The sequence below is a fragment of the Thermobia domestica genome, chromosome 15 (genome assembly GCF_964235325.1).
Source record: "Thermobia domestica chromosome 15, izTheDome1.hap1.1, whole genome shotgun sequence".
Taxonomy (NCBI): Eukaryota; Metazoa; Arthropoda; class Insecta; order Zygentoma; family Lepismatidae; genus Thermobia; species Thermobia domestica.
In genome coordinates this window covers 189,594,358-189,618,225 of record NC_137468.1, presented here as the reverse complement: position 1 = coordinate 189,618,225, position 23,868 = coordinate 189,594,358, and the positions used below count along the sequence as shown (strand labels likewise).

The window sequence follows — 23,868 nt, the reverse complement described above, 5'->3', positions numbered from 1 at the left end:
TAGATTTAGGATATGTGTGAAATGCTGTGAAACGTGCTGTGTGAAGTTTCGAATTGAAGGATAAAGATAAAATAAGAAGCAAACTTTGTAACACCTAACATTACGTATTCTTTAATAACCAGGAAAAGAGAGAGCTAACAGACGTAAGAGAAATACAATCATATGACATGTTCAACATGCCCTCCGTTCTGTTCTATGCATATCCTAATCCGTGCAACCCAGTGCTTGTGCACTCTGCGAGGCATAGTTAGTTATATTTGTTCACAGGCCGTTATGATTCTCCTTTTCAGGTAGCCAACGTCATTGATTTTACACTGGTAGATATATCCTTAAAAGTGCCCCCAAAGATAGAAATCCAACAGTTAGGTCGGTGCACCTTGCTGGCCACTCAATTGGACCATGCCGACCTATCCGACAACCGGGAAACTGTTCATTGAGCCATGGATTATATTACGACCATAATGCTGCTGTGCCCTATCTTGTTGCCAATATTGATGAAATCACCCTTCCTCGTTCAACAAAAGTGGCATAACAGTGTTTTCAAGCATATCTCTATATTGTGTATCATCCAAGGTCCCATCAATGAAAACAGTTCCAATAGGCCCCATCAATGAAAACAGGCCCAATAAGTTTTTCGCCCCTTATTCCACACGACACCATTGTCTTATTTGCACCTTGCATCTATGGTGCAAATATCTAATTAAGATTTGAATTAGTCCAGAACCGAGAAATCCTACGGTAAAGCTTTTTTAAAAAATCTGCAACGGTTTTGGAATTGTGAATGGATATAGGATAAATTATGTTATCATTTAGACTTAAATTTTGTTAAGTGTGGAACATTGTATAGACGGACGGACGACTTTTTTCTTGCAGGTAGGACAACATGCTATCTCGAGAGGAAAGAATCGAAATTTTCATTTTGGCTGGAGGATGCAGTTGAGCAATAACATCCGTCTTCAAAGAGCGACATCCTAATCGCGAGCCGGTGACAGACAGAGCTGTATGAAAACTAATCCGCAAATTCATGGCAAGGGAAATGTTGATGATTTACTTCGATCAGGACGACCACGAAATGCAACTAATCTAGACACATCAGCAGCTGTGTCGGGTGTATTGGTGAAAAGTCCTACGAAGAGTGTGCGACGTCTGTCAAGTGAATATAATGTTAATGTGAAAAGTGTTCAAAGAATATTAAAAAGAGAAAAGTGGCGCCCTTAAAAATTACAGTTGAAACAAAAACTATTAGAGGATGATTATGATACACCAGTGGAGTTTTGTGAGTAGACGTTGGCCCAGATAGCTCGTGATTCAGTGTTTCCTCATGACATTGTTTTTAGTGATGAGGCAAATTTCTATGTAACAGATGAGATTAACAACCAAAATGTCCGATACTGGGCTAATACAAATCTTAATTGGATAGATACACTAAAGATGCAAAGTGCAGGTAAGTTAATGGTGTGGTGTGGAATATGAGGCGAAAGACTTATTGGACCTGCTTTCATTGATGGGACCTTGGATGCTGCACAATATAGAGATATGCTTGAAAACACTGTTATGCCACTTTTGTTGAACGAGGAAGGGTGATTTCATCAATATTGGCAACAAGATGGGGCACAGCAGCATTATGGTCGTAATATAATCCATGGCTCAATGAACAGTTTCCCGGTTGTCGGATAGGTCGGCATGGTCCAATTGAGTGGCCAGCAAGGTGCACCGACCTAACTGTTGGATTTCTATCTTTGGGGGCACTTTTAAGGATATGTCTACCAGTGTAAAATCAATGACGTTGGCTACCTGAAAAGGAGAATCATAACGGCCTGTGAACAAATATAACTAACTATGCCTCGCAGAGTGCACAAGCACTGGGTTGCACGGATTAGGATATGCATAGAACAGAACGGAGGGCATGTTGAACAAGTCATATGATTGTATTTCTCTTACGTCTGTTAGCTCTCTCTTTTTCTGGTTATTAAAGAATGCGTAATGTTAGATGTTACAAAGCTTGCTTTTTACTGTATCTGTATCCTTCAATTCGAAACTTCACACAGCACATTTCACAGCATTTCACACATATCCTAAATCTATTCACAACTTCAAAACCGTTGCAGGGTTTGCAAAAATAACCTTTCCGTTATGTTTCTCGTCGAACGAGGATGTTAAATATGGCACACGACCATGTTGCCATTTAAAATAAACAAGTTGATTCCAAGATGGCGGACGACAACCTTAAACACGTCATAATGTTTCACCTCTCTCACCAGCCTTGATCTCAATTGGCTTCGGATCGACTGCATTTACAGTTTTCCAAATATTTAGCCCGGTCCAGATTTTGTATTTCACTTAACAAAATATTTTCTTTCAATTACTTAGGACATTTGTACGTTTTCCAATATGGCAAACGAAGAAGTTGTGCTATTTTAGTATGCCATTTAAACAATCTTTACCAACATCTATGTCAAATTTTAACTTGTTGATAATTACTTCCTAAGTTCAATAAAATTTTAAATCAATTTGACGGTGTTTTCCGAAATTTTAGAATTCGGAGCTAAATATTTCTAAAAGTATGGATTTTATGAAAAATTATTTCAGTATGAAGATATTGTGTTATCTATGTTCTATAAAACGACACTAAGTTTATCTCTTTATATTCAATCATAGCGAAGATATTGCTATTTTTATCTGGGAATTGTTCATTTGACACTTTCGGTGTCCATTTTCCAATATGGCGGCGAAGGTCACGTTGGATTTCATGGGACTCTTAATATGTTGTTTAGAACATCATTCCCAACATCTGTACCAATTTTCAGCTTGTTACTAATTTGTTCCTGTGTTCATTAAAATTTGAGCTTCATTTACTGCACTAATTAAGTGAATATGAAGCTGTATGAATGAAAAATAAAATTCAAGACAGTCTAAATAATGGAATTAAAAATAAGTTGTCGTTACTGAATTAGATAATTATAGTATTATTTTAAGTAAACGTGAGTATAATTTTAATGAGCACAATCAATAGCTCCTTCATACAATACTGAAAATTATTCAACCATATCCATAATGTCATTGAAAAAAAGTTGTGAAATTAGCAAAACTATAAAAAGAAAGAAACTCGGTTTTGTTTGAAACCGTCCTAATGGTCGAGGTGCAAGTAAAATTGCTGATGCTCAGACATTCGTATGACAGGTGTAGGTCCGTTGCACAGAGATATAAAGTCTGCGTATTTGTCTTGGGCGACCTTCAGCTTTCGCAGGTTAAGTTCGACCTTAAAATATTTTACGTTCTTCTTGAAGCGCTGAAATTGGAGTTCCTAGTAGTCTAATTGTAGACGGGGGGCCGCGGTGGCTCAGTGGTAGAGCGTTCACCTCTGGTGCTAGGGGTCTCGGGTTCAAACCCTGCTCCCGCCAAGTGAACTTTGTGGTGGACAAACACCGTGTGCGGGGTTTTCTCGGGGTTCTCCCGTTTCCTCCCACTTTCTTCATTCCACCATTTCATTCATTACTCATTATCACCGTCTCCTTTAGCCTAACCGGCATAACCGTGGGACGTAAAACTCAAAATTTCATTTCATTTCATTTCTAATTGTAGATGGTTGGTTTTGTAGAAAATAGTTGTCGGCAGTGACGTAACTAAGGGGGGAAACAGGTCTTGTGCCACGGGCGCCGGAGTGGGGAGCCCAAACCTGGACAAATATTTATTTTCACTATAAGGCATGAGAAGGACTTTTAGCAGTAAACTAAAGATCATTAAAAAAAGTACCTTAAAAACTTAACAGGACAACAACGACTCACCAACCTTAGGATCATATCCATAAAGCATTAAAGCCTGTGACAAACATCTTGGCATTTCAGCTAAACGAATAAAACGCGACGTTGCCAAATGGTGAAGATGTGTGGCTATGATAAGCAGGCAAACTACAGCGCGATCAGGTGGCAGGGGATATACGTGGATGTGTACTAAATAAATGTGGCAATACCCCTGGCCTCTCATTTGCTAGCAGCATTTAAAGGGAACTTGGAGCGTCGCCTTCAAATGCCAAGATATTTATCGTGCCGTTTAGTTAGCTTCAAAGCTATCTTTTGAGGAAAATTTAAAAACTTTTGCAGCCAAATAGCTCGCAAGGTAAAATTTTAGTTCCAGCTTTTTCTGTATGCATTAACTTACATCGATTTAAGAGATTTCTAAAATATCCGAGTATAATACTAGAGACAACAGCTAGACTCTTTGTCATAATTAAATATCCTATTCTAAAGCAACAAAGTGTTGCTTTATTCTACACACCCCGATATAATTCCAAAAACATTGTCATTTGCAGTTATTATGATAAGACTATAAGAATATGTAAAGCATGCTACTCTTAGATTATTTGCCAATCAAATACTAATTAGTTTGATGTTTTATCTTGTACCAAAAATTAAATTATATACTTTAATTTTGAAATCAAGCGTTACCATTTCAAGAAAAGATGGAATAGGAGAATTACTGTATGATGCCAATATTATCTGTAGTCGAGGAGCGTTTTGGTTTGATTCGTCAAGGGAATGGGGACTAAGGCGGGTTCTTGGCCCCGGCGCTAACTAGCCTAGTTGCGTCGCTGGTTCTCGGTGACTTCTTCAAAACTCTTATTTCCATCATGTTCTTCCAAAATGAAATGAAATAAAATTTTTAAGGTTTACGCCCCAGGTTGTGCCGGCAAGGCTAAAGGAGACGCTGATAATGAGAGATGAATGAAATGGTGGGGTGAAGAAAGTAGGAGCAAACAGGAGAACCCCGAGAAAACTAAGCACACGGTGTTTGTCCACCACAAAATTCACTTAGCGAGAGCTGAGACCGAAGCAAGGACCTCATGCACCAGAGGTGAATGCTTTAACACTGAGCCACCGCGGCCCCTTAAGTTCTTCCAGTTTACGTCTTTTGCATTACTTCCCTCTGATTCTAGAATTTGTAGAATTCTAAGTTCTTTGGGGAAGTGCTTGCAGTTGACGAAATCAGTTCCACTACCTTAAAAGGCTGCTTTCTACGAGCCAGCTTAATCACAGGGACCAGTTGTGAACGCACATAAATAGGCCTATTTGAGACTTGCTTAAACAACATATTAAAACAAATTACACATTAAGGTGAACACACACATACACACAAAAAAAAAAGTCTTTTGAGATACGATTGTGTGTGAACAATAGAAACTTACCTTAATTTCTCTTTCAAACTGTCGTATCTTGAGTTACGGCAGTTCGAGAGAAATTTAATTCTCTACAATTGATATGCGACTAACATCAAACTGCTTATTCCACATTTATATTCAGGAATTTAGATACGGCTGTTAAAGAAAATTATAGAGCTCCTAAAGGGAAATTCGGAACTGGTCTTAACTCAAAATTCTTTTTTTTAGATACTACACTTTGCAAACAAAGGGACGATATTATTTTTTTCCTCTTTAAAAAAAGTCAGATGACTTAGATATAATTTTTTATTTTTAAATAATACAAGGGTCTGAGTTCATCTAAGCCTATATGGACATTTTCAGGACATTTTTTCTAGAGACAGCCATATTCCATTTTTGGCGTGCAGAAGTAGTTTATCAGCCCGTAGTTGGAAAGGTATTTCCGTTCTTTCACATGGAACTATCTTGTGATTTCTTAGCAAAGAAGCCAGTCCAATCTTCGAGCTCATCAAAGCAAATCTTTTTCCTGCAATTTAGAAACAGTGCTTGAATTACCAAAATAAGCATTTAGAAAAACAAAATAAAATTATATATTAATTTTAATATCCATGATAGAATTACATTGATACTAAATATGATCATCATAATAATGAAAACAGAAGTTCAAAGTCTTATGGAATTCAATGCTTTAACAGTAGTGGTGATCAGGACACATCACATCACTAGTACAAAGGGGCAGCGAATGAGGCCCGAAGAGATTGGTGTCTACTTAAAATAAGAATAGGCATTAGTAAAGGAATCTCGGAGGACGATTTTTTATACATAACTACCAACGTAAGGAACAACTATTAAGAACGAGCTTCAAGGAATTCCCAGATATGAAAATATTATAAAAAGTACAATCCGCACTCTGAACTTTTTTCTCCATTCTAGAATAAATATCAAAAAGCGATTAAGACATCTTTAATTATTTTCAATTAAGAGTCAAACCCATCAAATTTCATGTATCGAACGATAAGGGATCCCGAGATGTCAACAGTTAATTATAAAAATTGTAATCCACCAAAAAGCTCACAAATTGTAAACTATCCCTTGTGGATATTCTCACGGACGTTATACACAGGGTGTCCCAGGAGGAAGGAACAATATTTTCGGAAATGGTAGCATGAGTGATTCTAAGCAAAACAGTTCATATGAACATTGATCTTAATTTCAACGGTTTGAGAGCTACAAGTTGTGAACCATTTTTAGCTTTATATTGCTTATTGCTCACCCTGTTGTTATTCTATAAAGGTGAAATATAGCGGATTTGAAAGACGATGCGATGGCATTTCCAACGGTATGCAACAAGTGGCAATAGTATCTTTGGAAGGGAAGTTATTGAGGTAAATTTCGGAAAGTTAAGGTTATTTAAAGAAACTGGGTGGCAACACTGATTCCCAAATATCCCTCAATAACTTCTCTTCCAAAGACAACACTGTAGCATGTTGCATACTGTTGGAAAGGCCTTTCCATCACCTTTCTAATCCGCTATCTCCCACCTCTGTAGAATAACTACAGGGTGAGCAATATGCAATATAAAGTTAAAAATGGTTCACAACCTGTAGGTCTCAAACCGTTGAGATTAGGATCCATGTTCATATGACCTTTTTGCTTAGAATCACCCATACTATCATTTTCCGAATTATTGCCCCTTCCTCCTGGGATACCCTGTGTATAACATTGTAGAATATATTAATGGAATAAGCACCCCGGACAAAAAGTAGTCACCCCCCGTAACAAAAGCAATTATTGTAGTGTCTGTAAAGGATACTTTTACACAGAAGAAAACGGACAAGAATGGATAAAGTGTACCAGATGTCCGCTGTGGTATCATGTTTTGTGCGTAACGCAAGAGTTTGTAGATAGTTCAGATTCTCCGCTCCTTTATTTAAAGTTATAATGCTTGAAAGTAGGATTTCGAACTACATTTATGATTTATTAATATAAGGAAAACACTACAGTTGTAACAAAAGATAGCTTTTGTTACAAAGAGAAAAAATTAAACTTACGTTTCCTTTCAAGAAAGTTTGTTCATAATTTCTTGTATTTTCATAACGTAAGTGTGCAGTATTGCTTCATTGTATGATTTCATAATGTGGTTGTGTATTAGGGAGTCAGATATTTTATGTATTGCTTCTCAGTAGTTTTACATTTTGGTTTGAAAGCATATTATCCCAGCATCGAGAAATATGATCCCTTACCACCCTTTGACATATTTTGGTGTATGATGCCTTTCTCTTAACATATTTTCATGCTTACCAATGGTATTACTTTCCAGCCGAATACTGATTTTTGGGTTCCTCTTTCCCACCTGTGCCTGAGAGTTCATTTTATCCTTAGGGGGCGCATATTCGACACAATGACCTTATATATATATATATATATAAAAAAAACTCGCCTGAGTCTGTTTTGATAAAATTACCACAATATGGGGGTTTTATTTTTAAAAAATATTAATGAAATATAAACGAAATCCTTAAAGCCATTTTTGAAACATTTTGATTCTTACCTTTCAGTAAATAACCCTTACTTTTACGGGTAAGATCTTTTTTAACGAAACATGGTGAATTACCTAAAAACCTTAAGTTTAAAATTTCGTCTCGACACGTCGAACGGTATAACCTGCAAGTGAATGTATGTCAGGACGAACAAACGGTCAGATGTCGAATTTTCTTTTCTTTACGTATATTCCATGAAACGTATAAATCCATTCAAATCTATAATTCATTTTATTTTTAACATCGCCGTACTTTCTTATCTCGTATATAGCTCGATAGTAACTGTACCCCTACCGATACTTCGACACTTGCACACTTGCACTTGCACCTCATAGGCATATAAGATATTGCATGCCCTCTTGGAATTTTGAAAAACGCAAGGTCACCGGTTCTATTATTCTAAATGAAGAATATATACCAAGTTTCATCTTCCTAAGTTGACAGTTCTGAGATACTCAAGTTTATGTATAAATTTTTAGCCTCTTGCTCCCCACTTAGGATATGCATTTAAAGTGATAGAAACCGAAATGATACCATGGTCCAATCATGTTCAAAACATCATTAAAATCGATGCATGAACTTAGGAGGGGTTCGCGAACAAACATCGTTACATTAACTTATATATATAACTTATATACATATATATAGGGGTTGACAAAAAATCTATAAACATAAACACTTCATACAGGACACGTAGGTTTGGTGCTCCACTGTACAACACCTGTTGCGGTTGCCGATCGTTTTTTTTTTTTTTGTTTTGTTTTGTTTTGTTTTGTTTTCAATGTATCATGTGGACCTTCCTCTTCCGTCAGCAGTAACCAGTTCACCTGTGAGTGTCGTGGTGTGAAAGTGGTGCGGTACAATGGGCGACCTGACAGATCTCCAAAGAGGCTTGATCGTTGGTGCCCGTCTGGTTGGAGCTTCAGTGGCAACAGTGGCGAACATTGTGGGGGTATCGAAATGAACTGTGTCCAATGTCACAAGGGCATACACAATTCATGAGCAAACGACGTCTGCAAAGCACAACAGTGGTCGAAAGACAATCCTGTCAGATAGGGACCGGAGGGCATTAAAACGGATTGTAGCAGCTAAAAAGACCACTCCAATGAAAATTACGTCTGCACTCAATTCCAGCCTACAGAACCCGGTTTCATCGGAAACAGTGCGACGGGGACTTCATAAAATGAAACTTCATGGCAGGGCCGCTATCGCCAAACCCCTGGTCACAGCAGTAAATGCAAAGAGGCGTATCCAGTGGTGCAAGGACCACAAGGCGTGGACTCATTTGCAGTGGAAACACGTAATGTGGTCCGATAAATCGACCTTTACCTTGTTTCCAACAACCGGTCATGTTTACGTATGGAGAACACTGTCGCAGGCCTATGATACAGACTGTCTGCTCCCAACTGTAAACCATAGGGTGGTTCTGTTACAGTATGGGCAGTAATATCGTGGTTTTCTGCAGGTCCCGTCATAGCCCTGCATGGAATGATGAATGCTAAAGCGTATGAGGCCATTTTGGGAGACCAGGTTCTACCCATGGCCCAAATAATGTTCCCTGATGCTGATGGCATCTACCAAGATGATTTGACACCCTGTTACGCTGCAAAAACGGTGAAATCATGGTTTGAGGAGCATGACCAGGAGTTATCACACCTCCCCTGGGTCCCATAATCACCAGATCGGAACATCATTGAGCCATTGTGGTCTGAGTTAGAAAAGCGTGTTCGGTCTCATTACCCTTCACCAGCATCCCTTAAGGAACTGAAGCATGTTTTGGAGGAACAATGGTACAAAATTCCACACACCAAGATTCAGGAGCTGTATACATCCATTTCACGTCGGATCCAAGCTCTTTTGGACGCAAAAGGAGGATCCACGCCATACTAGGTATGATTTTCACACTTTTGCAAACTTTTTAGATTTTTTTGTCCAACCCCTGTATGTATACACAAGATACCCCTTTTGCCCCTCTTAAGATATAAGTTTCCAAAAACGTTAGTTCAAGGGTCTGTTTATTTTAATGAAGAATTGTATACAGTATGGCGCTAAATTCGTTGTACAAAAGCAGAGGAGTGATTCCTGAGAGTAAAACAAACAAAAAGTTCCTATAAACATAGGGCGAAAACCCCATCGTTTACGTGTTATAGGCTGCCGAAAACATGAAAAAATAAATTCTAAAGGTCCATAGCTCCAAAACTATGGGACCTACTGTAGTCGGCTCAAGACTTCACTTAGGAACTAGTATATGCTCTATCCAAAAATACATGTTTTAGAATCCTAAGGTACTGATGCAACAATTTTTATGGAGGTAGTTGAAGAGTACTTTATATCATAAGCCCGTAGTCAAACTCCCTATATAAAATTGTTGTGGAAGCACCTCAGGATTCTGAAACACGCATTTTTGGATAGGGCACATACTAGTTCCTAAGTGAAGTCTTGGCCCGACCAAGGTAGGTCAAATAGTTTTGGAGTGATGAACCTTTAAAAATCATTTTTTCATGATTTCGACAGCATATATATAACACGTAAACGATGGGGTTTTCACCCTATGTTTATTGGGACCTTTTTGTTTGTTTTACTCTCAAGAAACACTCCTCTGCTTTTTTTACAACAAATTTAGCGCCATACTGTATACAAAGTTTCACCTTAAACTGATAGGGTCCTGAGATACTCAATTTTTCGTATGCGAAAATTTTGACATCTCGTTGCCCTCTTATAATATGCATTGTAGTAAAGAAATAGGACTAAAACATAAAATGGACCCGACTCAAGTCTATCACCGAAAGTCATCAAAATCAGTCCAGTAATCTAGGAGGAATTCGAGGATAAACATAGTTACGCTCATATATCTAGGCCTATCTATATTATATATATGTATATATATATATATATATATATATATATATATATATATATATATATATATATATATAGAGAGAGAGAGAGAGAGAGAGAGAGAATATATCTGTATGTATCTTCGTGCATATTTGCATTAAGGCCAGTTTTAGACGAAAGCATTTATCGTAGCATTTCTCGTAGCAGATGTGCTGCCAAAAATCTCGTATAATATTCTATGGCATGAAAAGTATATTGTGCTTTTACATTGTAGCATTTTGATAAGCATTTTGTCGTGACGTAGCAAACAAATCACTGGAGAAGAGCGCAATTATGGCTCCAAAACTAAAAACAGATATTTCAGTCACTATTTCTTCTAAAGCCCGTTTTCGCATATGGTTATTATGATACAAAGGACTTTTAACGGTGCAGTTATACTATACAGATCCATAGATTTTAAAATTTACAGAAGAAATTTCTAATGTTTTAATAGAGTAGTGTATAAGTAATGGAAATATGGTGTGCACTTACATCTGGGATGCGTATTTATGTGGAAATATAGAAATTAAGGTCGAACCTGAAATGCACGTAATTTTCAATAAGCTGCCATAAAATTTTGGCAGGTCTGTAACTTCCCCATTTTGTATCGAAAACAGAACCCAACCATTCCCATCGGGGCTTCTAACCCATCCCCACTACTGCTACTACTACTACTACTACTACTGCTACCACTACTACTCCTATTCCAACTACTACTACTACCCGTTCCTACTCCTACTCCTATTCCTACTACTACTACTCTTACTTTTACTACACATACAGCTACTGTTACTATTACTAAGTACTACTACTACTACTCTTACTACTACTTACTTCTCCTCCTACTACTAGTACTACTACTACTACTATTCTTACTACTACTACTACTTACTCCTCCTCCTCCTCCTCTTACTACTACTACTACTACTACTTATACTATGGATCCGTATAGTAAAACTACACGTTACCACCTGTTAAAGTGAACCTACACCGGAGAATGCAAGAGCACACCAATAAATGAAACGAGAAAGTTTTTTTAAATGAATTTCTGTATGTATCCGTATAGTGAAACTGCACGCTTTAACTTTGTACAAACAAGGATGTTCCTCATATTTTTTTAATCAACATAATAATAGTATCCCTGCTCTAACTTTTTTCTTTACTACAATTCAATTTCCCACACATCGCTTCCTTTTAACACACCATGGCGCTGCAATCGGAGCAGAAATGCTGGGGAAAATGCTATGAAATAGAGCAGGTTCTATCGACAAGAAATGCCATAGGATATGCCATGGCATGGGAAATGCTATAGCATTTGCTACTTTACACGGTAGGATATCGATGATACGATTTTTGATACGAGAAATGCTACGATAAATGCTTCCGTCTAAAACTAGCCTAAAAGTGTGCAAGCTCAAGATAAATTTCAATATTAAAAGCAAAACTGGATCCAATTTTCCCTATCGCAATTTACTAGGCAGTAGCATGATAAACAGGAAGTTATCTTTAACATGAAATACAGAATAATACAAAAAGCTTACCAATGCAGTTTCTTGGACCACTTCCAAATGGTAAATACACATCAGCAGATCTTTTAGCCTTATTCTCTGGAAGAAACCTGTCAGGGTCAAATCGCTCTGGATCTGGATAAAACGTTTCGTCATGATGAAGTCCAATGATTGGAATCCAGATAACATCTCCTTTCTCCAGCGGTACACTTGTTCCAGGAATTACATATCTCTGTGTACATACTCTACCAAGTCTAGCAACTGGTGGGTACTTTCGTAGAGCTTCTACAGAATAAATAATAATTAATTAGATTTTTATTGCAGAAAGAACTTACTTTATAACTTAATTTTAAAATATTTAACATATACCAAACAGCAGCGTGTGTATGCTACCATGGCTCATAGATTATAACAAATGTGCTAACATTTAATTTCTGATATCATGTAACTGCAAGTATATTCGCCAGTGCAGCTAAATACGCCAAGTGTTTAGTGCTGGGACGTTTCCGATTAAATCCGCTAGAATGCACCTCCAATATGTGCCACGGTCTTGGACAAGGTCGATTTGACGAATACTCCGGGAGACAGCGCTGAGACTTCCACGCTGTGCAGTGTTGTTTGCTCCGGGAAGGTTCTGTGGAAGGACGTTATTATTTCAATAGAAGTAAGAATCCATTATTAGTATCGTGATAACTCAGAACATTGCCGATTGTTTACAGCAATGACGGCTTATGCCATGTCCGTCTAGAAACACTTTGTTTTGTAAGTATAATTTCTATATTTGTGATTCCATTGCTACTAAATCAATACCAAGTATGGTGCAGCGAAATACACCAGGGCTTGTGCAGGACTGACTGCAGAAGACAAAGATGTTTTAATTTGTCCCACATGTTCCACGTAATACCGGTGTAGTCTTTTTTAAGTCACAGTACAGTGACACTGTTTGTTTATCTTCTTGTGGACTAAAACTTTTCAGTTTGGAACTTTATTTCAACTTTGGAGATTATCGTTTTCACATTTCACTTTTTATCTTCATCTTGCACTTTGGTTATTCGATTTTTGGCTTCAGCCACGTTGTGTAGTAATATTTGAGTTCGTATAATACAGACGATGTAAGCAGTTGCAAGATTTATTACATATTTCTAGTAGTATTCTAGACTTTGCATAATTACCTGCACGTGTTGGGAAATACGCGACTTTCCATTTTTTTTTTTTTTTTTTTTTTTTGTTTTATCTTGGATACAAAATGGAAGTGAGTTGCATCATTACCACATATTTTCTACTCGCGGAAAAGGATACTCTGCAACGCACATGTGTTGTTCTTTGTGTTTCCTGGAAATTAAAGCCACAAAAAATCCAACACCCTTAACATGGCGTATTTATCTGCACCTACCTTATTTCATTAGTTTAAATTGGTAACATTACGAGAAGTAGTTTAAAGTTAATACCATCCCCTCGGATCAGTGCCATAGACAGAGAAAAAAAGCACAATGGAAGTTGTTCTTAATTACCATGTTAAGGTCTTATAGAGTCAGATGAATCGAATAAAGTGAAATGTGGTACTCATACAGATTAACTTCGTAAGAGGGCAGAGATCCTGAAATGTCCTTTGATTTCATTAATGTCTACGGGTGGCTTTTCCTCGAATACAAAATGGTGACGATATATGAATTTTGAATGTATGAAGTTCAGCTTATATTTTCATGTTGACTCAAATATGAACAAATGGAGTCTTTGACGCGGCCCTGTATTTCTCCTCCTCCCTACTCAAAATTAGATAGTTTATAAGAAAAAGACCTGTTTGAACGAAGTAGTCTGACATCATGGACTATGCAACCGTCAACTGAATCGGGATCAAGTCCAGAGCTTATATAGAATTGGTTATGAACGTAATTTCGATATTGCCTAAGGACGCAAATATGAATTAATACAAGCCGAAGTAAATCAAACTCAGAAGTTTCTGGAGTGCAAAGTTGTGGAACTATCCTCTGTTCTAGCTGAGCCTGTCCCAGGCTAAGATTCATCACTAAATACAATAATATTTATCCCCGAGACGAAAGGTTACTTGCCCACCAAATTTGGTTCAGATACACCGAGTTGTTACCGCTAATATAGTATCACATATAGGTAGATTATTTTCTGATCAGCTGTGAGCATTCGTACGTACACCTTTGAATCCAGCCGCACAGCATGGCGTTTCTACAACAGCGCGAAACAGCTCACACATACTGACCACAGCGAAATCACTGTGCACAACTCATTACGTGATAGAATTTCCCCTGCCATGTTTCGGCTTGCTAACTAGCTTCGCGCCAGAAGTCACAGCTGTTTCGAAATAATCTACCTATAAACAAGACTTACAGTTACAGTGAAGCTATAAGCTCCCGTATGCTTATGCTCGCAGATAATAATGCCATGAGTAAGGTGTTAAAAAATGTCCTAAAGAGGTTGGACGTTAACAAGATTAGGTATGCAGATGATACGGTTATAATAGCTAAAGACGAAGGAGGACTACAGGAGATAATTGACAAAATAATTGATACTGGGAAACTATATGGAATGGAAATCACATAGAAAAGTCAAAAGTCGTTAGAATATCCCTTGGAAATACATCCTTACGGATCAGAGTAGAACAAAGAGAACTTGAAGAGGTCGATAATTTCAAGTATCTGGGAAGTATTTTGACCAGATGCGCATACTGCACCAAAGAGATAAGATCAAGAATTGCCATATCCAAACAAGCATTCAACAAGAAAAGATCATTCTTAACTAGCAGGCTCAATATTGGGCTTAAGAAGAAGTTGGTCAAGTGCTATATATGGAGGATTGGACTGTATGGTTCAGAGACTTGGATATTATGGAAGTTAGAGAAGAAATATTTGGAGGGCTTCGAAATGTGGTGTTGGGGGAAGATGGAGAGGATTAAATGGAATGAGAGAGTAACAAATGAAGATGTTTCAAAACGGATATGAGAGAAGAGGACACTTCTATCCAGCATCGTTCGTAGGAAGGCCAATTGGATTGGACATATCTTGCGAAGAAATTGTCTTCTTCATACTGCCATAGAAGGAAAGATGGAAGGGAAGCGAAGGATAGGAATAAGAAAAACACTGCTGATTGATTATTTGAAAAATAGGAGAAAATATTGAGAGTTAAAAGAGGAAGCTGAAGATTGAGAAACGTGGAAGAAACATTTCTAGGCCTAAATCTAAAACTGAAAAAAAAATCCTCATTAGTCCCAGGACCTGCTGAAAGGCAGAATACTTAATAATAATAATAATAATAATAATAATAATAATAATAATAATAATAATAATAATAATAATAATAATAATAATAATAATAATAATAAAGAGTTCGGGGAACCACAGTGTGACTTCAGATATTTTGAGTTGAATATGCTCCAGATATAAGCAGAGCTTAACACTTTTCCTTTAGAATACTATCGATTAAATGTGTACAGAGTATTGATGAACTGTACCGACAAACTGTATGAGATGGTTTCTCACATCAAAATGAAGAAAATTAAACAAAACTAATTTCATATGGACCTGTTGGGCAAGATGCAAAGTTTTATCCCTAGAGTCATCCAAAAGCGTGGAAACAATAAATTAATATATGCGTTATTTATAGCAAGAGAAACCATGGAATGACAGTCCATATTGCCATACAGAAGTGACAGGTACGGCATCCCAAAATGTATATTTCAGCGATGCAAAAGGGATTCCCCACGGAGCATAATTCCTTATATACTTTCAGCTGTATTCTTAGACATGCTCGGTCTTAAATATGGGTCCAAAGCAGGAAGCAAGTAATCTATGACATCAGTGAGCACGGAGGGCGTCAGTGTGAAATCGGGAATATTAGATACCACCAGGCTCCAAGGCTCCTGGTGTTCTGAAAAACGTTTGTTGGAATGTGTTACTTACTTTTGGACGATCCTAGCTCCCAAACTACATACTTTTCACATGCTATATATTCAACTCAAGGGGGCAACTATCCCTTCTATACTCTCCCAAAAAAATATCCCTGCTATCGGTGTTGTGGTTTCATTTCGGATACTACAGTATGAAGACCATTCTGAAACATTGCGTTGCGATTGCAACTGTAAAAGACACTCGTAATTTATTTATTTGAGTAAGTTTCTGTATTGCAAAGAAGATCGTTCATTATTGATTCTTTAATTACATCTATACAACTATGTCATTTTGTTCAAGTATGTTATTTATTTCGTTGACTGGCATGATTTGTGTACAGCATCAATTTTTGGGTTTACAAATACATTGCTTTCATTTAATTTTCTCAAAAACTATGCCTGAGCTTATACACTCATGCATATCATTTTGTACAGCTTAATGAGTTCTATCGATTACGGTATACTGGGTGTAGTAAAAGTGTGAGGCCATAAGTCAACTCCGTTATGAGTAAAGGTTCAAAAACAATGGAAAGAGAGGAAAGTTTCTGGTTTTCGACCTGAAATGGTCGAATTTTTGAAATCATACCAGCCGTTTGGCATCTACACTGGTAAGACGTCCTATGATCCATGAAAAAGTAGCGTTTCCAGTTCAACGAGCTTTTGCAACAGAACGGAATGTCACGCAATAATTACACGGAGAACGTAAGTGTTGTGTGACGAAACCAAGAACACCTCGAGTTCGTTTCCCAATAATGATGTATTGTTGGTATGATGGACCCTAGGGAGCAGACTGCTGAATTGACAACGTTGCTTTTTATCATTTACAATAGGGCATCTTACCTATGCAGAGCCCAAATGGTTGATAAGATGGCAAAAATTCCGCCATTTTAGATGGAAAACCTTTTTCCAATAACTTTTCTTTTCCCGTGTTTGCTTTGCCCCGTTGATCTACCGGAATTCGCTGCGTTGAGTTTTTATACGAGGGCATTGCAATATGAGCGCATTACGGAGGTTTGGATATTACCTTAAACAGTAGTTTCACGTTTTGTATACTCTTTGGAATGAAAAGTAACACTAAACTTCAATAAATATACAAACATATTTCCTTCTTTGATATAAAAGTTAGGCTCCTCTGGATGGCCCTTTGCTAATGCACAAATCTCAAGAAAAATTATAGAGGCGGTAGGGGAGAGAAGTAGGAGGAAAGATGTCATAACACGTGTACTCTATCTGATAGTCATGTCGACAAAGTATATACGTGTTCTTGAATCCCATAAAACAATTTAGATGGCATTTGTGAAAGAACTAAATAAGCCTTTTGCATTCTACTCTTGAAGGTCAAACAGATTACGTCATGTCCCTCACCAACTTGACGAGCTCCTTCTCAAAACCTTCTCCTCCTCACGTGTGACCTGTTTCACAATGCATGTACGACTGAACAATAAAAAATCTAGCAGCAATAGATCTTAAGTGTGCGTTTCAAAACAATACACACGTATGGTATATATATATATATATATATATATATATATATATATATATATATATATATATATATATATATATATATATGTGTGTGTGTGTGTGTGTGTGTGTGTGTGTGTGTGTGTGTGTGTGTGTACGGAGGGCTGGAAAATAAATATACCAAACCAAGAAAGTCTTGTTTTCAACATGGGTTTGCACAATTTTCCAGGAAAGAATCAACAAGCGCTTCAGGTATTGGATATGATCACAATGTAGACAGAGTCACTGTGAATAACAAAGCAGTAATTATGTTGTAGTTAAATAATATACTTACCACTGAGTACCATATCTAAATAACTCATCTCCTGAATAGCTTCATATGTGCACTCGCCATTGTACTTCTTCAGAACCCCTAAGATTTCCTCTCTTAACCGATCTTGGATATCAGGGTGCAAGGCAAGCTCATAACTGGCAAAGGTTAGTAGTGTACTAGACGTTTCAAATCCAGCAATCAAGAATAAGATAGCTTGAGCCATTAACACTTCATCAGTTAACACTGAAAAGATATGTAATGATTATACAAAAACGAACAAATCTAATAAACCGTTTTTCAAAAAGGAAACTTTTTCTAAATTCTTGCTTTGGACAATTTCCAAATTAAAGGGTGAGCCAATTTACCTTTCCCAATTTTTGAGAAGAATGTCTCAAGATATTCATGTCTATTAATCCAAAACAAAACGCTATATTTGCTTCTGTAATGATATATTATAATGAAAATATATCATAGGATAAGTTAGGTCACAAATCTCACAAATTTCAATTATTGACAAATTTTTACTATAAGTAACAAAAATATGGATAATTCAAATTTAGATAACTTATATCTTAGTCCCAGAGACGATTTACCAATTTTTAGTTTTGACAATTTCCGAAATTTAGGGGTAGGCCAATTTACACCTACCAAAATTTCAAAGAGATGTATCGAGGTACCCACACCCTGTTCAAGAGAAAAGCCAAATGTACTAATCCATATTGTATTTTGCAATAAAGCCTCATCATAGGCACTATACTTTAGACACTACATTCAAAATTCCACTTCATGTTAATTCAAATTTTCCACCAATATGAAGTGTTACGTATAGTTTTAACATTTTTTTTTTTTTTACCAGAGAACCTATAATGGGAACCAAACAAATTTACAAAGGTATGTATTTTCGTCCTAGCGAACATTTCCCAATATTTAGTTTCTAATACTTCTCAATTTTCAAGTGGTCAAACACACTTATGAGAAGGCATCAAGATTCCCACGTTATTATTAATAGAATTGACCCATGTACTTAACCAAGTACTCCTGTCATCCAATAAAAGTTCATAAAAGAAGATGCATCAGGTCAATCATCGGCCACGTAATGAGCACTTGTTAAGACGAATATTTTGGCATTTTTTACCCATAGAAAGGGATACGCAAGACCACCCAAATTTACGAAGATGGTGAGATGAAAGATATATATATTTGAGCCCTAGAGAACGTTTAGCTAATTTTATATTTGACAATTCCCTAATTTAGGCGTGTTCAAAACACCTCTTCCAAATGTTTTAGAAGGTAGCATCAATGTACCTATGTCCTATGAAAGAGAACGGAAGTGTATAACCAACTATATAATCATATAAGGTAAGAAAGCCTAATCAAAAAAGAAAAAAATAGGTCAAAAATCTCCGAAGTTTACATTTTTGGCAATTCTTTTTATCCATAAAAGAGAACGAGATAGACCAACGAACTTATAAAGGTACACATCCCCATCTCATACTGCTAGACCGAATTTTTAAATTTGGCAATTTTCAAAATTTAAGGAGGTAGTCTTATGTACCCTTCCTAAAACTTAGGGGACAAGATACCTCTCCCAAAATCAAGGCGGAATTGACCCCTATGACAACACACAACGTGACTAAAACATGTAACGTTCCTCAGCCAATCAGAGCCGACTCAGATGAACTGAGGTCGTTACTCTGATGCCAAGCGGAGGGGTGGAAACACTTTGGGGGACAACTATTTTCTGTGTATTGAAAACAAATAGTTTAATATTTCTAAGCCTACATTACAAAACTATCTGGGGGGGCATAGTCGAGAGATGAATGCCATAGGGGATCGCTCAGTCCCCTTGCTCCCCCTCTAGTGTCGTAACTGCTCGTACGAAGAGAGTTTATAACTGTAGTACATTAGGTACGTTTTCTCCCCTTATTTTGAAGAAACTAAACTTTAATTTTACCTATATGGCTTCCCTTATGAGCAACTACATGCTTCAAATCGACTCCTCTTTCCCATGCATGACATCGAAAAGCAATAATGGACAATTAAAAAAATATATTGCCTATTACCTTGTGCTTTATTCAACTCAAATGACTATCAAATAATTACTCCCACCACTCTGAAAACACCCTGGTGGCACGGTGGATCAGTGGTAAAGCTAGTGATGGATAGTGGGAATATTCCCGGTGGGAAGGAAAATTAAAAAAATGGGAATATTCCCGGGTTTTCTCCTTAGCATATAAATTCCTGGAAAGGAATTTATTTCCATTTCTTTACTTTATCTTCCAAATTATAAGAACCATACGACTAATTACTTTATTTTTATTTATTATGATTTACTTCTAGGTTTTAAATAATTTGGAGGTTAAAAAAATTAAAATTCCTTGACTGTACTTTATATAACTAGTAATATGACTTTTTAAGTTCCATTTCAATTTGCACTAAAAAGTAGCAAAACAACTAATTTACAATTGATTAAAAGGAACCAGTTTGTAAAGTAATGTAGAATTCATCTAGAAATAGAGGTGAAGTAGCATCAATATACCCCGAACCACCATTAATAATAGACATCGGTCTGTCTTCTGTCTCTGACTCGAATTTCACAAGAGGTACTCGGACTCCTCTTATATGTGAATTAACACATGACATTTCAAGGAATAGGTAGGAAGAAAGGTCGTAAGGTCGTGTGGCAATGTTACATGCAAAATTATAAAGATAAGTCAGTATCTTGCAAATGTTGTGAACATAAAAGTATATGTGCAAATGCTGATAAAATGCTGATATGTGTCTTCTGGTAGTTACCCAAACTAATTTGTTTATATCATTTAAAATTTTAATATGTTTATAATATCAGTAGTAGAATCAAGTTTAGAAAATCCACTTACATATAAATTTTAACTGTTTAGCGGTGTAAAAGTATGTGGACTTACTATACCATTTTTCCCACATATTTACTTGCATAGAACATAAAATATAATAAAATATTAATAAACTTACATAATATCGTTCAGAATATACATTTTAAAGAATCCTCTGGAGACAACAGTAACAATACACTGTGATAAAGAAACAAATTTAACTTTGAAATCGTAATATAGTAATAGAATGCACTTTTTGTGATTTGCAAATAAATTCCCGAAATATTCCCATTTGGGGGAATTTTCCCGCGAATATTCCCAGAGAATATTCCCGAAAATATCTTCCAGGAAATACCCATCACTAAGTAGAGCGCTCACCTCTGGTGCGCGGGGTCCCTGGTTCTATCCCCGACCAAGAAAGTTCGTGGTAGACAACATCGTGCCCATAGATTTTTTCGGAGTACTCCCGTTTCCTCCCACTTTCATATTCCACCAATTCCTTGACCATCATTCACTTCCTTTAATCATCGTCTCCCTTAGCCTAACGGGCATAATCGTGGGACGTTAAACTGAAATATTTCATTTTCTGAAAACACCCTACGAATCTAAGAATCAATCTAGTAGTGTTGTGAGTAGTCTCGATATTTTTATGATGTTCCTATAAAACTAATGAGAAGAAATTAAATAAATTTACTAATTAATACACAAACTCACCTTCTCTTAGCAATATTTTATCTTCATTTACTTCTACTTTCTCATCTTGATCAACTTCATCTTTGTTTTCCTCCGCCTCCGAATCCAAAGTTCCTTTCTTGGCATCCAGTAACAACTGGAAAAAGTCATCCCTTCTTTCATTATGTTTCTCTCGATGTTGTTTTGTTGATGTTAGTACATCTACGAAAAACTGTTCAGTGTTCTTGTTAAAAATCCTGATGGGTAATAAACCAACTTTTGTTATTTTAAAGTAAAGAAATAAAAACACAAAAAATCTGTTCAATTTCCCAGTATCCCCAAATTTAGAAGCGATTTTCAAGAATTGTGCTTCTGAATTTTTCAAAGAATTGCACTGCACACCAAAAGCACAATTTGCTATAACATCAAGAGTGTATCGAGTGAAAAAAGATTTCATCTCAATTTCAGTGTTATCAGATACGTTCTGTAAATAATTATCTATTTGTTCACCACATAATTTCACCAAATGACTCATAATTTTCATTTTGCGGGAAGTAAATGTTGGAGTGAGAATTGCCCTCACCATCTTCCATCTTTTGCCCCGCAGTCGCAACAAATTACTGTCAAAATAAGGACTTGTGCCTTGGACAAACGTTTCACGGTCTACAAAATGTTCGAAATCTTTGATCATAATATGTTTAATCAGGTCAGGATCAATCACAAACAAAACAGGACTCAGTCCAGCATATATTCCAATCATTTTGTGTTCCTTGTATTTTAGGTATAATTTCTTATAAAATTCATGTTCTGGTTCTCTAAATAAAATCCTTGGTTTTAAGTTTCCAAAGAAAAAGCTTGGTTCCAAATAAAAGACGCCTTTCTTCTTCCAATATCCATATTGTTTTGTGAGATAATAGTATGAAATAATTAATATAAGCACAGAAGCCAGAATCCAATTGGAAGACAGAGTACTCCAGCAGTCAGACCCCATTTTGCAGTTTTACACTTTTATATCTTCTGTAAAATACAAGAGAAAAAGAACGATAAGTAAATTAGCAAGATATAAAATTTAATATTTAGAAACACCATTTTTAGACTTTTGAACTATGCTATGTATAAGTAGCGAAAGTCTTACAGAACGGCTTCATCCGTTCGTTTGTCTATCGATGGATATCAGACCGAACGTGGAAGCAGTTAGTGGAAAACCGATCTTTTGGAACCGATCTATTGTTTCAAGAATGGGTTTCATCTCCATCTTTACCTTTCGACTTGAACCGTAAGTGATGGACATACACTTCACGAATCAATACGAACCAAATGGGTTGGAATGGTAATGTATTTTTATATGAACTCAGCGTGCCAAAATTAAGTTTCATGTTGATCTGTATTCCTCTATTCCAGTACTATACAACTGGGTGGAAACGAAGTGACAAAAATACTAATATTACTTATAATTACTAATATTCTGAATGTTGTTAGAAAGAGAGCTAAATTAAATACCTAATAAGCACAGAAGAACTATTGAATTGTGGTTCCGTTAAGAGCAAAGCTGCTAAAAATATGCATGGGCTATCAAATAGTGCGAATTATTATTACCGTATTTACGCGTGTATGCCGCACCCCCGTGTAAGCCGCGCACTACCAATTTCTGCAACGTTAAAATTAAAAAAAAAAAAAAAAAAACATGTAAACAGTGCACAACTATTTTCTGGGAAAAAAACGGTACAATGTATTTTTCATCCTACTTTTAATCATTAAAATTGTTATACACAGAGACAATCCAACAATACTGTGATTATTAACAGAAATCACTCCCGTGCCTAGCTTTCTTCGTCGCCGAGGAGCTGGAGCACGTATCACCATCGGACTAAATAGTCTTCGTTCCCATCGCTGGCATTGGAAATGCAGCATTTTTTAAAGCTGCGGACAAGATCCTCTGGAATTGAATTCCATGCTTCAAATAATCCATTCGCACAAAAGGCGAAGTGCAGGTTTATAAATTCGGCCAGTTGGCGTAGTTTCGTGTACTGCAGTTGCCATCCATTCAGTATACAGTCGCCGCAAGTGGTTCTTGAAAGGCCGGTTGATGCAAAGAGGAAAGATGAACTGTAACTTGTCATTTTATATTAAAGCTTTTCTACTCTTGTAAAATTACTCACAATATTCCAGTATTAGGTTAATAAAAACTCCCCGTGATTTTAAATGCTTGGTGGCTCAGTCAATTCTACATTTCCTCGCGTATGCCGCGCACCCTGTTTTTTGACTTCGTTTCTGTGCAGAAAAGGTGCGCGGCATACATGGATAAATGCGGTATTATTATTATTATTATTATTATTATTATTATTATTATTATTATTATTATTATTATTATTATTACGATTATTATTATTATTATTATTAAGATCACAGAGTTTATTACTAGATCTGAAATTGACAAGCGTCAGACGAACAAGCAGCAAGAAGTGGACGTCAATTATGCAGCGTTCACGAAGGAAAGTGTCAGGTAAACACGGTTGAGAACCAATGCCCTATTCAAACCGGAAGTTATGGAAATTTATGATTACCGGTTCA

At 36.6% G+C, this 23,868-nt stretch overlaps 1 protein-coding gene across 4 annotated transcripts in view; it reads right to left on the bottom strand.

Moving 5' to 3' along the window:
- Positions 1-5,447: 5,447 nt before the first annotated feature.
- The window catches only part of LOC145671406 (cytochrome P450 6k1-like), a 34,218-nt gene continuing 15,797 nt past the window's right edge, over positions 5,448-23,868 (bottom strand). For all 4 annotated transcript variants that reach the window (XM_081740555.1, XM_081740557.1, XM_081740556.1 and 1 more), the window contains exons 2-5: positions 21,340-22,314; positions 17,795-18,016; positions 12,114-12,365; positions 5,448-5,681 (exon numbers count right to left, since the gene is read on the bottom strand). In XM_081740555.1, the coding sequence (XP_081596681.1) occupies positions 5,515-5,681; positions 12,114-12,365; positions 17,795-18,016; positions 21,340-22,288 (1,590 nt within the window). In that variant the 5' untranslated portion in view covers positions 22,289-22,314 and the 3' untranslated portion in view covers positions 5,448-5,514. The remainder of the gene's footprint in view (positions 5,682-12,113; positions 12,366-17,794; positions 18,017-21,339; positions 22,315-23,868) is intronic.